General features: G+C 33.4%; 1 protein-coding gene across 2 annotated transcripts in view; it reads left to right on the forward strand.

Annotated features, from left to right (window-relative positions):
- GRM8 (glutamate metabotropic receptor 8) overlaps positions 1 to 18,026 on the forward strand; it is a 945,046-nt gene that overhangs the window by 566,761 nt on the left and 360,259 nt on the right. For both annotated transcript variants that reach the window (XM_051962591.1, XM_051962592.1), the window contains exon 7: positions 15,447 to 15,647. In XM_051962591.1, the coding sequence (XP_051818551.1) occupies positions 15,447 to 15,647 (201 nt within the window). The remainder of the gene's footprint in view (positions 1 to 15,446; positions 15,648 to 18,026) is intronic.

An 18,026-nucleotide genomic window follows, 5' to 3' on the forward strand; every position in this document is an offset into this window, starting at 1 on the left:
CTGCTGGGTCAAAGAGTATGTACAGTTTTAGAGGCCTTTGGGCATAGTTCCAAACTTCTGTTCAGAATGGTTGGATAATTTCATAATTCTAACAATAATTGCATTGGTGTTCCAGCTTTCCCACATCCCCTCCAACATTTATCATTATCTTTCCTTATCATCTTAGCAATATGAGAGGTGTGAGGTGATTCTTCAGTTTTTAAATTTGCATTTCTCTAATCAAGAGTAATTAAATTTTTTTTCATATGATTATAAATGGCTTTATTTTTATCATCTGAAAATTGTTCATATCCTTTGATCATTTTTCAAATGATACAAATAAAATCTGTATTCTTACAAATTTGACACAATTCTTTATATATTTTAGAAATGACACCATTATCAGAAGCACTGGCTGTGAAAAAATTTCTCCCATATTTGTACTTCCCTTTTAATTGTTTCTGTTGGTTTTGTTTGTGTAAAACCTTTTTAATTTAATATAATCAAAGCTGTCCATTTTTCATTTCATAATGTTCTCTAGTTTCCCTTTGGTCATAAATTCTTCCCTTCTCCAAAAATCTGATAGGAAAATTATCCATTTGCTTATGGTATCACTCTTTATGCCCAAATCATGTATTCATATTGACCTTATTTTGATATGTGGTGTGAGATGTGGGTCTATGCCTAGTTTCTGACATATTATTTTCCAGTTTTCCCAGCAATTTTTGTGAAATAGTGAGTTCTTATTCCAAAAGCTGGAGCTTGGGGATTTATCAAATACTAGATTACTGTAGTCATTGATTATTGTGTTATGTGTATCTAATCTGTTTCATTAATTTACCATTCTATATCTTAGCTAGAAACAAATAGTTTTGATGACTGCTGCTTTATGATATTGTTTTAGGTTTGGTACTTTTAAGCTTCCATTTTATTGATTTGAGTTGTCCATGATATGTGTTATCACCATAGTGTGGTGTTGGGAAATATACAAGACAGTGTAACACATCTATATTTGTTATTGATCAATTCTCAAAACATATAAAAATGGTGAGAAGAAATGAAATATTATGCCAATGAAGTACTCTCTATGACCATGAATTTTTTAAAGACTGCTTTCTGTTGCTCTTCTACGTTGATTTTTTCCAGGGCAGTTCCAAGTTAACTTCCCCACTTATAATAGTTGCTGTGTACTTGAAATGTCTTTGAATCAAATAAACTTATAACTTACTGATTGAGAGTATTTGTATCACCAGAATTAAAGGACTATCAGGAAAAAAAGAATTTTTAAAAAATAGAAATATAATACCCATATCCATATCAATCTATATACACAAATATAAACATACATTGAGAGTAGCCAACACTGATTAAATAAAATCTGGACCATTCATTGTGCTTCCTCAAGACTGATATCTCACTTGTCCATGTTCTATCATTAATCCTACAAAGACGATCTGCTCAGTGTGCCAGGAAGCCAAACAGATTCTTGAGAATTTCTTAGAAAGTGAAAATGCTCAGGCTGCCAACAACAGCAGCTAATGGCCCCTGGGCTTCTTTTCCATTGAAGTCATGCCAAACTCAGTCATAGAAAGCCCAGTTGTGCGGGTACTTACCACACTTGAATGACCATTTCTCCTTTATTTGTGTTTTTATTTAGTCATTTCAATCATGTCCATCTCTCTGTGACTTTTTTGTTTGTTTGTTTTTCTTGGTCTAGTGGTTTATTTCCTTCTCCAGCTAATTTTACAGAAGAGGAAACTGAGGCAAAAAAATTGAGGGTTTAATGACTTGCCTAGGGCTACACAGATATCAAGCATCTGAAGCCAGATTTGAACTCAGGAACATGAGTCTTCTTGATTTCAAGCCTTTCACTATATCTACTGTATCACTGATTGCTCCATCTTTATTCAAAGAGATTAATGAAGCTCTATCATGAAACAAAGGTTTAGCCTTCAACCTATATTGTATTACACAAGAAGGGAAAAAGAGGGGAGGGAAATAGTAGCCTAGTTGGTAAGGTGGAGACTGCCCTGAATTTGGACAAAGAGAACCTGAATTTTAATTCTGGCTTTGTTGCTTCTCTGACTTAGGACAAGCTATTTAATTTCCCTAAGGCTTCAGTTTCTTCAAATGGAAGAATTAGATTAGAACATCTTTTGACATTCCTTCTAGCTCTAAATCTTATGATTTACTCCCATGTTTATGAAAATGAGATACAATCAGAAACTTTAGAATTCATTAATGAAAACATAAAACAATCTGTCTGATTTATGAGGCTGACTTCCTCTCCTACTATGAAACTATTTTTCAATTTATTATGATTTCAATCTATACATTAAAATATATTACAACTTTATAGTCAGGGATGTTTTAAATAATATTAGTAAAGGTGTGACATTTTTGTGGGTGGCTGACATAGAGTCTTTAATGCTACTGAACATTTTTATGGTTATACATTAACATTAACTTTGGAAACTATAACATAATGAAATTTTATTGCCAATTAAGTTGATGAGTCACTGTCACCTTCTTAAACTCCTCATTTAGATGGATGAGAAAATCAGATATAGGAAACATGGTACATATTCTCACTGTTGTAAAACTTTGTGACACCATGAAGTTGAAGTGTTATAGGAAACAAGGGAGTGCATCATCAAAATATCTCAGAAATAGTCTTATGATTGCTTGGATGAGAAATGAAACTGGAATTTGAGGCCTTTCATTTGTCATAATAACTTTGCAAAGATTACTAGAAAAGTGATCTAGTATCTATTGATCTTCATGTAAAAAACAACAACAACAAAACAAAACAAAACAAAAAACCCTAATGAAGCTGACATGATTAATAGTAAACCAAATCTCTAGTTCATATCTAGAAAAATAAAAATTCAAATATTGTTTGCATGTTAAAAAATATAAGGCTGCCTTTTAATTTGTACTTTGTATTTGTATATTGTATTGGTTATCAATTGGTTATCTGTGAAGTTTAAATACCCATTATTTTAGAGAAGTCAAGGAGAGGTATAGTTTATTAAATACTGGTTGTCCAAGTAATAGTAGCTAGTATATAAATATAAATATAAATATATAAATATATATGCTATATGTTTACTATGTGTCAGGCATTGTGCTAAGCGCTTTATAATTTTTATTTCATCTAATCCTCACAAGTCTGGGAGGCAGGTGCTATTTGTTATTGCTCAGTTGTTTTTTAATTGTGCTGAATACTTCATGACCCTCTTTGGAGTTTTCTTGGCAAACATACTGAAATGGTTTGCCATTTTCCTCTCTAGATCATTTTACATATGAGGAACTAAGTTAAACAAGGTTAAGTGACTTGCCTAAGGTCACACAGCTAGTAAATATCTGAGACCAGATTTGAACTTGGGTCTTCCTAACTCTTGACCCAGTGCTCTGGAAAATATTTGAATATTAGCTCTGATTAAGACTTTTTAACAATTAAAAACTTAAGGAATTTTCCCTCAGTTTTAGATTTCATTATCATTTTCTAAAATGGGAGTGTGATCATTGATAAAAGAAGGAAATGTACCAAATGTCAAAAATTTACTGAAATATTTGCAGACTAAATGATAGTACAATTTCAAATGATTATACAGTCAGATGATAGACTTAGACCTAGAAGGAATGTTGAAAGCTATAAAGGTAAATGCCCTCTTTTATAGATGAGGATTCCAGTCCAAAGAGATAATTGAGTCACTGGAGGTCATATAAGCATTATGAAGCAGAACTTGATTTGAATCTAGCTTCTCTTATTCTAACTGAGTGCTCTTTCCACATTCCTATTTTGCATCCATATAGTTATTCAGGGAACTTTTCATTTTCTCTTTGTATCTATCATTTAGGATATCCAATATTGTCATCCAGGACTGTATATGTAATTATAGCAGACTGAGTGGGACCTCAGGGCATAATTCCAATAAAAGTATATTTTACTCTATCAACATGAAATATACTCAGTGTATCCATAACTAATCTGTATAGACTCTCTTCACAGTAGTACAGCTTGCATGTCATTTCAGTTCTCATTCTCTAAATTCCTGTCCCTAACTTTTATTTTAACATGTTATTTTTACCAATTACATGTAAAAACAAATTTGACATCCTCTTTAAAAAACTAATTAAAGCAATTTTTTACATTTGCTTTTAAAACTTTTGAGATGTAGATTCTTTCCCTTATCTCCCATTAAAAAATTACATGTAGAGTTATGCAAAACATTTCCATAAAAGTCATGTAAAAAAACAAACCAACATACATCTCCCATCCAAAAAAAAAACTTAAGAGAGAGAAACAAAGAGACAAAGACAGAGAAAAACAGAGGCAGAAAGACACAGACAGAGGAAAGAATTCTTCAATCTGTATTCAGAGACAATTAGTTCCTTATCTGGATATGGATAGGATTTTTCATCATAAGTCTTTCAGAGTAGTCATGGATCATTCTACCACTGAGAATTCTGAGACTAGCGAAATCACTTACAGCTGATCACCCCAAAATATTGTTATTACCTAGTATGCATTTTGCTTGAGTTCACAGAGGACTTTCCAGGTTTTTTTTTTCTGAGAGCATTCTGCTCATCATTTCCTATAGAACAATAACATTCCATCATAATCATATACCACAATTTATTCATCCATTCCCCAATTGATGGGTTTCCCCTCTGTTTCCAATTTTTTGCCCTGAGAAGAGAGCTGTTATAAATATTTTTGTACATATGGTCATTTTCCTTTTTTAAAAAAATCTCTTTTTGAGATTCATGCCTAGTAGTAGTGTTGTTAGGTCAAAAGATATGCATGAATTTATAACATAGAACATATCTTTTGATCATTTATAAATTGGGGCATGTCTTTTATTTTTTATAAATTTGACTTAGTTCCCTCTATGGTTAAGAAATGAGGCTTTACATCAATTGGAGAATGGCTAAATAAATTGTGGTATATGAATGCTATGAATACTATTTTTCTGTAAGAAATGACCAGCAGAGAGGCCTGGAGAGACTTATATGAACTGATGCTAAGTGAAATGAGCAGAACCAAGAAATCATTATACACTTCAACAACAATACTATATGATGATCAATTCTGATAGATGTGGCTCTCTTCAACAATGAGATGATTCAAACCAATTCCAATTGTTCAGTGATAAAGAAAGCCATCTACATGCAGACAGGGCTGTGGGAACAGTGTGTAACACAACATAACATTCTCACTCTGTCTGTTGTTATTTGCTTGCATTTTGTTTTCTTTCTCAGTTTTTCTTTTTTTCCTTCTTGATTTGATTTTGCTTGTGCAGCAAAATAACTGTATAAATATGTATACATATATTGGATCTAACATGTATTTCAACATATTCAACATATATTGGACTACTTGCCAGCTAAGAGAAGGGGTGAGGGTTAGGAGGGGTAAATTTGGAACAAAAAGTTATGCAAGGGTCAGTGTTGAAAAAATTACCCTTGCATATCCTTTGTAAATAAAATGCTTTAATAAAAAAAAGAAAAAATGAGGCTTTATCAGAGAAACTTACTTCAAAATTCTTTTTATAATTATAACAATCAATTTATAATTGATAACTGTATTTCTTCCATCTATTCTGTTCTCTCTCTCCTTTTATTCTGTCCATACTCAAAATAGTTTTGTTATTTACCACTCCCTCCCCCAATATGTCCTCTCTTTTTTCACCCTCCCCACTTTCTATGTCATCCTCCTCCTACTATCCTGCAGGTTAAGATCAATTTCTATGTCCATTAAAAAAATTTTTTTAAGGTTTATTTTGTTTGTTTATTTTTAATACAAATTGCTTTATGAATCATGTCAGGAGAGAAAAATCAGAGCAAAAGGGAAAAACCATGGAAGAGATTTAAAAAAAAAAAAAAGAAGAAGTGAACATAGCATGTGTTGATTTACATTCAGTCTCCTTAGATCTTTTTCTGAATGCAGATGGCACTACCTTCATATACCACAATTGAGTTCATGTAGTTTTCAAGGGAAACTGGGAGAGCTTGAGCAGCTTCCTGATTTTATTTTACCATCTTGGCTCTATACGCATTTTAAGTGTATATGTTATTTCCTCATTGAGTCAGTTATGATGAGAGTAAGTTTAATTCACTCACCAACTTCTCCCCCTCCTCTCCTTCATTTTAAAAGCTTTTTTCTTGCCTCTTTTTTTATGACAGATAATTTACATCCTTCTACTTTTCTGTTTCCCTTTCTCTCAGTACATTCCTGTCTTACTCATTTTTTTTTAAATTTATTATCCTTTCATGCCTGTGCTCTGTCTATATATACTCCTAACTGCCATAATAATGAAAAAGTTCTAATATGTTTCAGATATCATCCTCCCATGTAGGAATATCAATACATAAACCTTGTTAAATGCCCTATAATATCACTTTCCTGATTACCTCCTTATGCTTCTCCAGACTCCTATATTTGAAAATCAAATTTTGCAATTAACTCATAATTTCGAATGTTTGAAAATCCTGTGTTACATTGAATTTCCATCTTTTCTCCTGAAGTATTATACTCAAATTTTGCTAGTAATTCTTGGTTGTAATCCTACCTTCATTGCTCTCTGGAATGTTATATTCCAAGCTCTCTAGTTTGTTTAATGTGGAAACTGCGAAATCTGGTGTTATGCTGACTGTGGCTCTACTATACTTGAATTGCTTCTTTCTGGATGCTTGCAATATTTTTTCTTTGATCTGGGAGTTTGGGGATTTGGCTATGAGATTCTTGAGAGTTTTAATTTTGGGAATCTAAGGAGGTAATCAATAGATTCTTTTCATTTTTATTTTACTCACTGGTTCTAGAATTCAGGATAGCTTTCTTTGATAATTTCTTGAAAGATGACATCTATACTCTTTTTTTTGATCATGTGTTTTTGATCTCCCTTTTGAGGGATGAGATTAAATTTCAGACAATACTCATTCTCCTCCCTCTCCTCCCTTTTTTATAATGGGTCTTTTGTGTCTCTTCAGGTGATCTAATTTATTCCATTTTATCTCTCCTTTCCTCTTTTTCTCAGTACAATCCTTTCCCCATCCTTTAAGGTTTTTTTCTTTAACATCATTACATCAGAGTCAATATTTGCATTCATAATATGAATTATGGACATTTTTTTTTGAGGCAAGTGGGGTTAAGTGACTTGCCTATGGTCACACAGCAGCCAGGAAGTGTTAAGTGTCTGAAACTAGATTTGAACTCAGATCCTCCTGACTTCAGAGCTGGTGCTCAATCCACTGCACCACCTAGCTACCCTTGTCTATGATACCCACTCAAACGGCTCTAATAAAAATATAGTTCTCAAGAATTACATGTATCATTTTCCCATCCAGGAATGTAAACAGTTTAATCCCTAAATAATATTTTTTTTTCCTTTCCTGTTTACCTTTCTATAGCTTTATTGAGTCCTCTGTTTGAAGATTAAATTTTCTTTTCAGTTCTGGTCTTTTCAATAGAAATGATTGCTAGCCCCTTATTTCATCAAATATACATCTCCTACCCTGAAAGATGATGCTCAGTCTTGCTAATTAGTTAATTATTATTGGTTGTAACTCCAGATTTTTTGCTTTCTGGAATATGGCATTTTAGGCTCTACAATCTTTGTTCTGTAGAAGTTGTCAAATTCCATTTGCTTGGTTCTTGCTTTTAATGTATGGATTTTCTTCAGTTAGCTTTTGTATCTCTTTTTCCATTTGATTAATTCTCCTTTTCAATTTGGTGTTTTCTTCAGTGATTTTTTTTTCTTTGCATTTGGCCAATTGTATTTTTTAAAGAATTGTTTGCTTCAATCAATTTTTGTCCTTCCCTTTCCAAGGACTCTCTCTTACATACCTCACTTTTTTCTCAATTTTTTCTTCTACTTCTTTTATTTGTCTTTTAAAATCTTTTATATCTTTTATAAGTGCTTACAAGAAGCCTCTTTGGGCTTGAGACCAATTCATATCACCCTTTGAGATTTCACCTATGGACATTTTGTCCCTTTCTAAGGTGGTGTTTTGGTCTTCCCTGTCACGATTGTAACTTTCTATGATAAAATATTCTTTTTTGTTTCTTGCTCATTTGGTTTCTTCTTTTTCTATTGTGTGACTTTTAAAGTTGAACTCTGCTTCTAGGGCATGGGGATGTTGTCCCAAGATTCTTGTATCACTCTGAGCCTTGGCTTTGAGCACAAAGGGCCCCTTGTGTTTGATGTTCTTCTCATAGTGGGGGATATATCAACTTTGTCTCTCCAGACAACAGCCTGGTTTCCCAGGCTGGTGCCTTCTGCACTTGGTCTCGAGGCTGCCCCACTGGTCTGCTCTGCAACCGAGTCAGCACCAGGGTCTCAGTTGCTGATCTGCTGTGACTAAGACCCTTTCACTGTCTTTCCCAGAAACTATCTGAACTGAAGTGAGCTGAACACTATTTTCACCTCCATGGAAATGACTTTTCTTAAAGTCCTTCAATCTATCTTGAGCTGGAGAGCTTTCATTTTGTCAAACTTTGTTCAGAAGCTTGGTTCATGTGGTTGTCAAAGTAGGAAAGATCAAACAGCTTCCCTTTGAGCATGATTTTCAGGTAGACCAATAATTTTAAAAAGATCTCTTCTGAATTTATTTTCCTAGTCAGTTGTTTTTCCTTTTTTTTTTCTAATAACTTTTTATTGATAGAACCCATGCCAGGGTAATTTTTTACAGCATTATCCCTTGCATTCACTTCTGTTCCAATTTTTCCCCTATCTCCCTCCACCCCCTCCCCCAGATGGCAAGCAATCCTTTACATGTTGAATAGGTTACAGTATATCCTGGATACAATATATGTGTGCAGAACCGAACAGTTTTCTTGTTGCACGGGGAGAATTGAATTCAGAAGGTATAAATAATCCAGAAAGAAAAACAAAAATGCAAGCAGTTTATATTCATTTCCCAGTGTTCTTTCTTTGGGTGTAGCTGATTCTGCCCATCTTTGATCAATTGAAACTGAATTAGCTCTTTTTATCAAAGAGATCCACTTCCATCAGAATACATCCTCAAACAGTATTGTTGTTGAGGTATATAATGATCTCCTGGTTCTGCTCATTTCACTTAGCATCAGTTCATGTAAGTCTCACCAGTCCTCTCTGTATTCATCCTACTGGTCATTCCTTACAGAACAATAATATTCCATAACGTTCATATACCATAATTTACTCAACCATTCTCCAATTGATGGGCATCCATTCATTTTCCAGCTTCTAGCCACTACAAACAGGGCTGCCACAAACATTTTGGCACATACGGGTCCCTTTCCCTTCTTTAGTATCTCTTTGGGGTATAAGCCCAGTAGAGATACTGCTGGATCAAAGAGTAGGCACAGTTTGATAACTTTTTGAGCATAGTTCCAAATTGCTCTCCAGCATGGCTGGATGTGTTCACAATTCCACCAACAATGTATCAGTGTCCCTGTTTTCCCACATCCCCTCCAAAATTCCACATTATCTTTCCCTGTCACTCTAGCCAATCTGACAGGTGTGTAGTGGTATCTCAAAGTTGTCTTAATTTGCATTTCTCTGATTAATAATGATTTGGAGCATATTTTCATATGTCTATAAATAGTTTCAATTTCTTCATCTGAGAATTGTCTGTTCATATCCTTTGACCATTTATCAATTGGAGAATGATTTGATTTCTTATAAATTAGAGTCAATTTTCTATATATTTTGGACATGAGGCCTTTATCAGAACCTTTGATTGTAAAAATGTTTTCCCAGTTTATTGTTTCCCTTCTAATCTTGTCTGCATTTGTTTTGTTTGTACAAAAACTTTTCAATTTGATATAATCAAAATTTTCTATTTTGTGGTCAATAGTGATCTCTAGTTCTTCTTTGGTCATAAATTCCTCCCTCTTCCACAGGTCTGAGAGGTAAACTATCCTATGTCTTCCAATTTATTTATAATCTCATTCTTTATGCGTAGGTCATGAACCCATTTTGACCTTATCTTGGTGTACGGTGTTAAGTGTGGGTCAATGCCTAGTTTCTGCCATACTAATTTCCAATTTTCCCAGCAATTTTTGTCAAATAGTGGAGTCAGTTGTTTTTCCAATGAGATATTTCATTATTTTCTTTTTCTTTTTTGTTTTTACTCCATTTGTTTAAATCTAATTTTTAAGGAATTGTTTCTTCATTTAGCTTTAGTACTTCCTTCAACATTTGGTCAATTTTTGTGGTATATGAATGTTATGGAATATTATTGCTCTGTAAGGAATGACCAGCAGGATGAATACAGAGAGGCTTGGAGAGACCTACATGGACTGATGCTAAGTGAGATGAGCAGAACCAGGAGATCATTATACACTTCGACAACGATATTGTATGAGGATGTATTCTGATGGAAGTGGATTTCTCTGACAAAGAGACTTAACTGAGTTTCATTGGAGAAATGATGGACAGAAACAGCTACACCCAAAGAAGGAATACTGGGAAATGAATGTGAACTATTTGCATTTTTGATTTTCTTCCCGAGTTATTTTTACCTTCTGAATCCAATTCTCCCTGTGCAACAAGAGAACTGTTCGGTTCTGCAAATATGTATTGTATCTAGGATATACTGCAACATAATTAACATATATAGGACTGCTTGCCATCCTGGGGGGGGGAGGAGGGAGGGAGGGAGGGGAAAAAACGAAACATAAGTGATTGCAAGGGATAATGTCGTGTAAAAATTATCCTGGCATGGATTCTGTCAATACAAAGTTATTATTAAATAAAATAAAATTTAAAAAAAAAAAAAGAGAAGAATGTAAGATTTAAAAAAAAAACATTTGGTCAATTTTATTTTTAAGGCATTCTTCTCTTCATTAACTTTTTGTATTTCATTTTGTACTGCTCTCAATTTTTTTTCTAATTTTTCCTTTTTCTCTCTTAACTGATTTTTAAAATTTCTTTTGAGCTTTTTTATACCCGAGACCAATTCTTTGGATGCAGGAGTTTTGATTTTGTTTTCTTCTTTTGATTGTATTTTTTGATCTTCCTTGTCACCATAGTAACTTTCTATTTTTCTGTTGTTTACTCATTTCCCCAGCTGGGAAAACTTCAGCATTTATCATTTTCCTTTTCTATAAAATGAGTAAATCTGAGAAATATGGAATGGTGCATTAAAGATTTTGCATTTCTCTAATCAGTAAGGATTTAGAGCATTTTGTTTCATATGACTATAGTTAGATTTCATTATTTTATTTGAAAACTGTCTATTTGTATCCTTTGACCACTTATCTATTGAAGAATGGTTAATTTTTATAAATTTGACTCAATTCTTTATATATTTAAGAAGGAGGCCTTAAGCAGAGAAATTTACTTTTTTATGATTCTCTTGAATCTTGTATTAGAAGTCAAATTCTCTATTTGCTCTGGTCTTCATCAAGAATTCTTACTTCAGTTTCATTAAATATTCATTTTTCCTCTAGCAGGATTAAGCTCAGTTTTATTGGTAGGCAATTCTTGACAATACTCCTAACTCCTTTGCCCTCCATATTATCATATTCTGAACCCTCTAATACTTTAATATAGAAGCTGCTAAACTTTGTGTTATCCTGACTGCAGCTCCATGGTATTTGAATTGTTTCTTTTTAGATGCTTGTTATATTTTCTTCTTGACTTGGAAGTTTACCTGTTGCTGGTTCCTTCTTGCCCAGTGCTGTATCTCGGCCTCATAACTGAGTCTGGCATTACCAATCAGCTGAGGTTCACTCTATCTTCCCCTCACTCCATCTTCCCTGATTCAAACTCCAACTCCACAAACAGTCCAGGAGGTGAAATTGTCTGTAGTTCCTGCTGAGACTCCAGCCATACTCAGCTAGCTAGAGGAATCAGATACCTGATATTTCTGCAGAGTTAGCACTTCAGACAGATTAATCCTGACTTAAGGTCTTTCTTCAGATCTTATGGTGTCCTGTCATAAAGACTCCTGTTCTGCTCCACGTCTTCTTGGTTTTTCACCAGTTTCTGTTCACCTTGAGGCACAAATTTGTTTTATTTGTAGGGGAAATCAGAGAGCTTGAAATTTGCCAGCTTATTCCACCATCTTTCTACAATTCTCCCATTCCGTTTTATTTTCTTCGTGTTATTTTCTTCTGTATTTTTGTACCTCCTTTACTAAGCTTTTGACTCACTCATTCTTCCAATTTTTTTCTCTACCTCTCTTATTTGATTTTTAAAATCTATTTTAATGCTTTCACAATTTCTTTTTGAGCCTGAAATCAATTTGTGTTTTTATTTGTCTTTAGATATAACAGTATTTATTTTGTTGTCTTCTTCTGAGTTTGTGTTTTGATCTTTCCTGTCACTATAATCATTATCTATGGCTAATTTTTTTATTTGTTTGCTTATTTACCCGGTTTAATTTTTTTTTAACTTTTAACTTTAAGTTAAAATCGGACTTTCCTCCTAGAATGGAGAGGGGCACTATCCCAACCTTTAGGACTTTTTGTGCAGCTGTCCTTATGAGGACCTATAAAGTTTTATTCTTTCAATGTGGCTTGACTATCTTTGTGCTAATTCTATTTTCCAAACTGCTATAGATTCAGCAGCTCCAAGACCTGCTGCTGTCTTTTTGGGGCACTGCCTACACTGGATTGCACTCCACTCTCATTCTGTGACAGACTTTTCTCATCAACTTAAGTTATCTTAGGCTAAAAATTGTTTTTCTCCATCCTTTAATAAGTGCTGCTGCTCTATCATTCATTTTAAGGCATTATTTAAAGTTATTTGAAGGGGGATTTTGGAGAGTTTAATCGAATTCCAACCTTTTCTTTGCCCTTTTGGCTTTGCCCATGTTCTTATTTTTTAGTAAATTATCCATAAAGGATTTCTCCAATATACTGGATGTTTCCCTCTGATTCTTTTAATATCCTATTAAAAATTATTTGTCATGTTGTGGAGTCCAATAGATCTCAAATCTTTCAAATTCAAAAAATGTTGTAAAAACTTTGGATATAGTTCTGTCAAGATGGAGCCCTCTATACAACACTGGGCCTGGTGTCAGGAAGACCTGAGTATGAATTTGATCTCAGACATTTCTTAGCCAATTTATCCTGGATAAGTCATATAAATCCTCTCTGTCTCAGTTTCTTCATTATAAAGTGGGGGAAATAGTTGCCTCATCCTCACAGAGTTATTGTGAGAATCAAATGAGATGATAATTATTTACCACTTAAGGATGATTAACATATATTAAGCACTTAATAAATGCCTGTTGCCTTTCCATCCCCCTGTGCTTTCTGTGGCTTAGCCTAAGTATAAATACTTTGTGTTGAATTCTTTGACAATGACAATATATGAAACAATTTTTTTCTATATAATAAATCTACTAACTTTTCTAATCAAACAAGTTATTGATACTCTCTTTTATAAAACTTGTATATAAATCTGTATTGTTAATATGTTGATGGCCATTTATTCCTTCCATGAATCTTCCCATTTTCCTGTTTCCCATCTATCATTCTAGATTTAGTTTATGTCATTCCCCTTTTGAATCACACATTCTTTGTAAAATATACTTCTTGGTTTATCCAATATTCCATCTGCCAAATCTGCATTTGCACTGGTCATTCATTATAAGTAGGATATACTCCATACTCATTTCTACCTTTCAGAAGTCTTAATTTCTTTCTTATCTCAATGTAGATGTTATTTCCACAATAAAATATTTTCAGACATCCCCCAACCCTCATTGCCCAAATTGTTAACATAAGAAAAAGAAGGGAAGCTATTATACACATACACACACATACCTACATATGTGTATACACATATGTATGTATGTTTGTGTAAGTATTTGAACACATTTGTCTTTCAATAGTAGAATGTAAACTCCTTATTCAGTTAGTACCTTTGAATCCCTAACACTTAGCTTAGTACCTGATACATAGTAACCACTTAAATAAATTTTGTTAGAGTGAAAACATTGTACAGTTTCCTAAGTGTGATTTTGTACAGTTTCCTAAGTGTGATTTTGTTTTCTTCTTAACTTATTTTGATCCCTGCCACAGCATTTGTCCCATGTATGTGTGCTAATGATTTTAATGATTTTCTCATTTAGGTACATATCATTATTTGGGCATTATGATTTCATACATTTGACTTTTTCTTTGGGGATTGCTCTATTATCTTCTATCATTGGCTATGGATTTTATGAATAATTTTTTTTTAGTTTCTTGAGATTTCATGTAGCTTGGCCATCGAGCATTAGGAGCACCTAGAAAAGTATGCCTTGTGCATAGGATCCCTCTTTTATTTGGACTTTTTAGAAAATATATTTACAACAATGGTACAAATGGGGAAAGTACAAAAGTTTCTTTTGTGTCTCTGCACATGAAATAACTCCTGTATTGTAAAATGTGAATATGTAGGAGAATGTTGTTACAAATTTTAATTTTAGCTAATAGTTAATGGACATTTGCCTAGGCATGAATATGTGGCTTTTTTCCTCAATCATTAAACTGGGTACCTTGAAAGTTCTACATTTGTTTCTGTGATTAAAAAGTTTATACCATGTAATTAAAATAATGCTGGACTGAAAATTTTTTAAAAATCTGGTTTCTGGTTCCGATTCTGTCACTATGTGGTAATTCGTTTCATTTCTCTAAGCCTCGGTTTCCCTATTAGTAAAGTCAGTAAATCACCTCTATAACACCTTCTTCCTCTAAAATTATATTTCTTTCACTTATAAAATGGTAATTTCCAAACCAAAAGCAATCTCCTATGTCAACTCTAAGCATTGAATATGCCTTCATATGAATACAATTATTCTATGTGACACTAACTTTGACAGATCTACATGTCTTTAATGGAAAATTAAAATGGAAAATTGAGTGTGAGAAGAAAGTAAATTGGCTGATTCTTCTAAAGATAAAGAGGGTTCACTTAGTGAAATATTCCATTATAAGATCCAGGGTTGGGGGAAATGTCTCCAAAAATGGCATATTCAAAATAAGAATCAATTTGAGAAAAATGACCATATTTTGAGCATACTAATTAAATGATATTAATGGAGCAGATATGGTTAAGAAGAATGAGACAGCCAACCCATTTTACTTAAAAGGTCAGGTCATAGACAAAATATTATGTAATTACAAAACACAAAATATTCTGAATTTGTTAAGCTTGGCACAGAAGTATATAGTTTCTCTATCTTTGTTATTTCCTTGTGACCTTTCCCCCTTCCAATATTTTCCCCATATTGTCAAAGTAATAATTCAAAATACAATTCGGAAAGCCTGGCTCAGTCTAGTTCCATAGTATTTAGAAGTAAAATGTGGTAAATTAGGCATATCTCAACAAGTATTCTAAAAATGCTGGAAGCTGGAGCTATGCTTTTTTCTCTTTATTTGTAGTGAATACTTTATACTATGTGAATAAATAGATTAAAAATAAAATAAGCAGATTTTGTTTTTCATCCCTCTCTTCTATTTCCTTCCTTCTCTCTTACAGGATTAGAACGAATTGCCCGGGATTCCTCCTATGAGCAAGAAGGGAAAGTCCAGTTTGTAATCGATGCAGTATATTCCATGGCTTATGCCCTTCACAATATGCACAAAGATCTCTGTCCTGGCTATATTGGTCTTTGTCCACGAATGAGTACAATTGATGGTAAAGAGCTCCTTAGTTATATTCGGGCTGTAAACTTTAATGGTAAGTTACACACACATTTATTTATTTGTCTTTTTTTTTTTTTTTTTTTTTACATTTCTGAAGTGACAGGGTGTGTTTTTTCTTCCCTATATATAGGACACTTTCAGACACAGTGGAAAGCACAGGATTAGAAAGAATTCTCTTTTTAATCAGAAGTGTGAGTTTTTCCACCTGCTTTCAAATCTCAAGCATATTTTTTAATGCTGCCATTAAGCTGCTCCTGAAACAAGCAAAAGCTAAAAATAAGTCCCTGTCAATCAAACTATTCTACTTAAAATTGCTATTTCAGAAATAACTTGAAGAGCTTATATAGGACTATTGACAACAGATTAAATTTTTTTGAAAATGTTTTGTTCATACCATTATTAGAAAGGCAATTGTAGACACTGTTTTGAAAGCGATTCTGAACATCTTAAACACAAGATTGCCTTGAGAAAGGTGAGTGATTTGGAGTTTGTATCTGCAAATTAAGATGTTGCATAGTCTGTGCCAGACTTCCAGTCTTCTGTCTCATTTTCTATTTAGTAATTCAGCTGATTTGAAGCTAAAATCTATATCCCTTTTTTCCATTAAAAATGTTTTTATATCAAGTTTTGAATCCCAAATTCTATCCTTCTTTCCCCTCTCACTCTCCCCTTATGTGAGATGTTAACAAAAAGATATAGGTTATACATATGCAATTATATAAAACATTTACATTTTAGTAAATTTGTATAAGAAAACTTGCATAAAAGAAAAAAAATTGAAAGAAATAATGAAAAATAGCATGTTTCAGTCTGTATTCAATCAATATCAGTTCTTTCTCTGGAGGCAGATGTGATGTTTTGTTATTAGTCCTTTGGGATTGTTTTGGATTATCATATTGTAGAGAATAGCTAAGTCATTCATAGTTTTTCACTGAACAATATTGCTGTTACTGTGTATGACATTCTCTTGTTCTATTCATTTCACTATGTATCAGTTCATTTAAGTCTTTCCAGGTTTTTTCTGAAATTATCCTGCTTGTCATTCCCTTAAGAACAATTATATTCCTTTATAATCACATACCACAGCTTGTTTAGCCATTCCCCAATTGATGGAAATCCTTTTAATTTTCTTTTTTTTTTTTCCATCACAAAAAGAGCTGCTATAAATATTTTTGTATAAATAGGTCCTTTTCCCTTTTTGGATATTGTTGGGCTATAGACCTATCAGAAGTATTGCTACATCAAATGGTATACACAGTTTTATAGCCCTTTGAGCATAGTTTTTGAGAATTCATTTGAGAAATGAGGACATTATCAATGGTACTTATTATGCAGAATTCTTACTTGCTTACGGGGGCTGCTGGCTTATAGAAGGATCCCTCATTGCTGTTGGATTGCCTCAATCTTGGAACCTTGCTGGAAGCCTTCTTCTGTGAGGCTTGTTGGGACTGTTCTTAGATCATATTCTCCTCTGACAGCAGTGAGACAGTTGTTTCCTACTGTGCTGATAAGCTATTCTCTGCTCCTCCATCAGTTCTCAGGTGGTTTTTCCTCATTGTTTAGAGGGGAAATTGGGAAGTTCATTATCAGTGTGCTATCTTATCACTGGAAGTAACCTGTATTCTATAAAACACTGCTGTGGAAATGCTGCTGATGGAATTTGCCCCCTGGTGAGACACAGTGAGCCTTGCTTCTGTAGTTGCCACAAGTGATAGATACAAAATAGGATATTTTGAGTATTTCTCATTTTTGATTGGAAGAGTCCAACTCACTTTCTTGAGGAACCATTAGTTTGGTGAAAGTTGTAGCAGTTGCTTCCAATGACTTTGGCTATTATTTACTAATGAAATGATAGACTGTCCTGTACTGTCTGTTGCTTTCTGGTTGGCACTAATCCATGTAACAGAAGTGCCTCCAAGCCAGGCACAGAGCATGACTGTCCATCATAATATACTCAAGTGACCTTAGCTGCCAACCTCCCCCAACCCCATAAAAGCACAAGGTCATCTTCAATTTAAAATCCAAGCAGAACTTTAAAAATATTTCTATTTTTTGCTCCAGGTAACATGCTAAATCTTTTGCCTCTTACTGGTATTAAACCAAATATGCTATATTATTTTAATAGGATTTATATGAAACTCTTTATAAAAAGGAATTCCCTTTTTATGAATACTGAGAGAATCAGTGGAGATTGAATAAGTACACATAATATTTTTAATTAGAAAATCAGAAATGTATTATTTTAAAAAATGTTAAAGTTTCATATTATTGTGACTATTTAACCTCAGTTAGCCCTTGTCTCAAGGGGAATAAGTTAATTCAATACTCATATTTGCATTTCAAGTGTTTCATGAACCTGGAATCTTCTTATTTTGGCTGTTATGCATTTTATATCCAGTGAAATAAAAATCTT

This window comes from Antechinus flavipes, chromosome 5, assembly GCF_016432865.1.
Source record: "Antechinus flavipes isolate AdamAnt ecotype Samford, QLD, Australia chromosome 5, AdamAnt_v2, whole genome shotgun sequence".
Classification (NCBI taxonomy): Eukaryota; Metazoa; Chordata; class Mammalia; order Dasyuromorphia; family Dasyuridae; genus Antechinus; species Antechinus flavipes.